Source organism: Phytophthora infestans, genomic scaffold, assembly GCF_000142945.1.
Source record: "Phytophthora infestans T30-4 supercont1.5 genomic scaffold, whole genome shotgun sequence".
Classification (NCBI taxonomy): Eukaryota; Oomycota; class Peronosporomycetes; order Peronosporales; family Peronosporaceae; genus Phytophthora; species Phytophthora infestans.
In genome coordinates, this window is record NW_003303754.1 from 263758 (window position 1) to 267003 (window position 3246).

The window sequence follows — 3246 nt, forward strand, 5'->3', positions numbered from 1 at the left end:
TGTACATCGACGTTCAGGTGATCGATGTCAGCTCCTGTCAGCCTGTCTCGGACATGTACGTCGATTTCTGGCACGCCAACGCCACGGGTGTGTACTCGGGTGTGATTGCCGATGGCAACGGAGACAGCAGCGACGCCACCAACCTCGACAATACGTTCCTGCGCGATGTCACCCCCACGGATGAGGACGGCGTCGCCCAAATGATCTCCATCTTCCCGGATCACTATGTCGAGCGCGCCACGCACCTGCACTTTATCGGCAACTACAATGGCACAGTGCTCTCGAATGGCACATACTCCGGTGGATCGGTCGCACACGTCGGACAGTTCTTATTCGACCAAGACCTCATCACATCGGTGAACGAGTAGGACACGTATGTGACTAATACCCACGAGTTCACTCTCAATGCGGACGACATGTGGCTGCAGGCGGCCGCCGCCGATGGATACGACCCGGTCATGGAGTACGCTCTGCTGGGAGACTCGGTGGCGGACGGTCTGTTCGTGTGGATCTCGCTAGTCGACATGACGGCTGCCCAGGAAGTGGAGGAGGCTGCGACGCTGACGGCAGACGGTGGCGTTATCTCGAACGACTCTGTTATTGGCGGCGGCGCTGGCGATTTCGGTGCCTCCATGGGCGGCTTCGGTGGGTCTGTGGGAAGCGGCAACTTCGCCGGATCAGCTGGCAACGCTGACGGGCAGCCCTCTAAGTAAGTCTGAATGGTGTACGGCTCTTCAAAGTTTATCTTGTTACGTTTTGAGGTTAGGAAGGAGCACATCAATGAATTCATCGGAGGTGTACTCACCTGTTTGCAACGACTATTGCTGTACGCATGGCATGTTGATACCACTCCACAAGTTAGCAAACTCCATGCGGCAGTTTCTCCTCCATAATTCCTGCTAAAAGGTTAGCAACAGCGATATCCGCCATGGCTTGCCGAGTCTTGATCGTGGCTGAGCCGATATGAGGCATCACAACGCAGTTCTCAAGCGAAAACAACGGATGTGTAGGAGACAGCGGTTCAGGGGCCGTCACATCTAAACCAGCAGCTGCGATCGCCTTGTTTCGGAGTGCTTCCACGAGTGCATCTTGATCCACTAGCTCACCTCTGCCAGTGTTGATCAAAACCGCGCTTGGTTTCATGAGGTCGAGCTCTTTAGCGCCGATACTGCCGCGAGTCGCCTCAGTCAGTGGCTGGTGGAGACTCACGATATCACTTTTACGCAGCAGCGTCTCCATGTCCACGTACTCGACTGAACCTGGTTCGCCCCCGAGAGTCTGGGCATTTTCAGGTTTTTCGCGAGGTCCTGTGTAGAGGATCTTGCAGTTGAATCCGTTCTGAAGCATACGGGCGTACGTTGTACCAATCCGCCCAAGACCGACGACGCCAACTGTACTACCGGTGACGTCGGAGCCACAGTACTGGAAAGGCTGCCAGACGCCCCACTCGCCGTTCTTGGCGCTTGCCGCGCACTCGAGCAGTCGTCGCTTGGTTGCAAATGTCAGCGCTACGGCTGTCTCAGCGGTGGACACATCCAGAATCCCCGGGGTGTACCCCACCTTCACATTTCGAGCTTTGCAGGCCTCCACATCGATGTGGTTGTGGCCGACTGACATGGTGGACACAACGCGTAGTGAGGGACCCGCGGCATCCAAAGCTTCAGCGTCCACCTTGTCCGTTAGCAGACAGAGCAGCCCTGTGCATCCCTTCACGCATTTGAGCAGCTCCTCACGTGGAATGCAGCTCTTCTCGGAGGAGAAAGACTCCACTGAGACCGCGTGGGCTCCGGCTTTCGCAAGTCGCTGACGGAATTGCTCTGGGACGACGCAACGCGAGATGTTTAGTATCATAGAGAGTGGCGGGTGGTACAAATTAACTGGATTCTCAACGGCTTTACCGTACCAATGGCATACGGCACATTCCGAGAGAAAAAGACCTTCCGGGGCGAAGCGGAGCTCATGTCGAAGGAGAGGATCAGCTTTAAATACAAACTTTGAGTGTTGAAAGTGAGGCTCAAAATAACGATGCTGAATTATTGGTAGAAAAAGAAGATTTGAGGATCTCAAGCATCTCAGTTGCTCATTGCAGTCATATTTGCAGCGTCCATGAGTCCTCCGATTGCCCCCCGCAAGATTTTCTTCACGCGTAACTGGCCATACGCAATTGGTGAGGAATATTCATTGGGGGCTGATGAAAAGAGTAGTTTGACTGGTTCTGATGTCAAGTGCAGATTTACTACGCCAGCGAATTGGAGGTTCTACTACCACATCGACGTGGAGGCCTGCAAGGCTTGTAGCATCCGTGTCGGGCATACCCCCGGAGTGCTTGATATGGCTGTAGCAGAGATTGCCGTGGCCCTGACCTTCGCCGCCAAACGACGGGTACTCGAATGTGCGGCAAGCGCTAAGAACGGTGAGTGGGGCGTCTGGTAGCCATTTCAGTACTGCGGCACCGACATCACTGGTAGTACTGTCGGTGTCGTTGGTCTAGGACGCATCGGTGCCACGTACGCGCGTATGTTGAGAAATGGTTTCAACTGTAAGATCCTCTACACGGGGACCTCGTGAGAAGCCCGGCGAGGCCAAATCGCTTGGTGGTGAGCCTGGTTCGATTGGTATGTAGACATGGAGAGACTGCTGCGCGAAAGCGACATTGTCACTCTCCACCAACCACTGACTGAGGCGACTCGCGGCAGCATCGGCGCTAAAGAGCTAGCTATCATGAAACCAAGCGCAGTTTTGATCAACACTGGCAGGTGGACCAAGATGCTCTCGTGGAAGCTCTCAAGAGCAAGACGATCGCAGCGGCCGGCTTGGACGCGACGACCCCAGAGCCGCTTCCTCCCTCACATCCGCTGTTCTCGCTTGATAACTGCATCGTACTTCCCCACGTAGGGTCATCTTCAACGAAGACCCGCCAGGTGATGGCGAAAATCGCCATAGACAACGAATGGGGGGCAGGGGTTCCGAAAAGGTTATTTTTATTAAATATAATTGTTTTTTGCAGTAAAATAATTTATTTTCGAGCTCCCATTTCAAAATCAAATAATTTATTCCGCGCTCTCTCCAGGCAATAACGTGAGGCTTCCACCAACTAGACGAGTATCAGCCCACTGTACATTGCATGCAATAGCACCAATTATTTTTGCACCCGTGGTGCTCCAAGCACTTAAAGTTATTTTATTGCTGTTTTGCCAGTCTCAATAAAAATAACATTTTCGGAACCGGGCGAAGACCTTCCGGCGG

At 53.7% G+C, this 3246-nt stretch overlaps 3 protein-coding genes across 3 annotated transcripts; 1 reads left to right on the forward strand and 2 right to left on the reverse strand.

Moving 5' to 3' along the window:
* Positions 1-223: 223 nt before the first annotated feature.
* Positions 224-634, reverse strand: PITG_04030 (uncharacterized protein; the record flags this gene model as incomplete). Its single annotated transcript, XM_002905700.1, has 2 exons — positions 224-245; positions 339-634. 2 exons carry the CDS (start codon positions 632-634, stop codon positions 224-226), a joined length of 318 nt encoding a protein of 105 aa, XP_002905746.1.
* A 224-nt stretch (positions 635-858) lies between these two features.
* Positions 859-2039, reverse strand: PITG_04031 (glyoxylate reductase/hydroxypyruvate reductase, putative; the record flags this gene model as incomplete). The annotated part of the gene is made up of 2 exons (XM_002905701.1): positions 859-1817; positions 1904-2039. The coding sequence occupies 2 exons, from the start codon at positions 1959-1961 to the stop codon at positions 859-861; spliced, it is 1017 nt and encodes a 338-aa protein (XP_002905747.1).
* A 67-nt stretch (positions 2040-2106) lies between these two features.
* Positions 2107-2895, forward strand: PITG_04032 (uncharacterized protein; the record flags this gene model as incomplete). Its single annotated transcript, XM_002905702.1, has 3 exons — positions 2107-2167; positions 2246-2413; positions 2711-2895. 3 exons carry the CDS (start codon positions 2107-2109, stop codon positions 2893-2895), a joined length of 414 nt encoding a protein of 137 aa, XP_002905748.1.
* Positions 2896-3246: the final 351 nt, after the last annotated feature.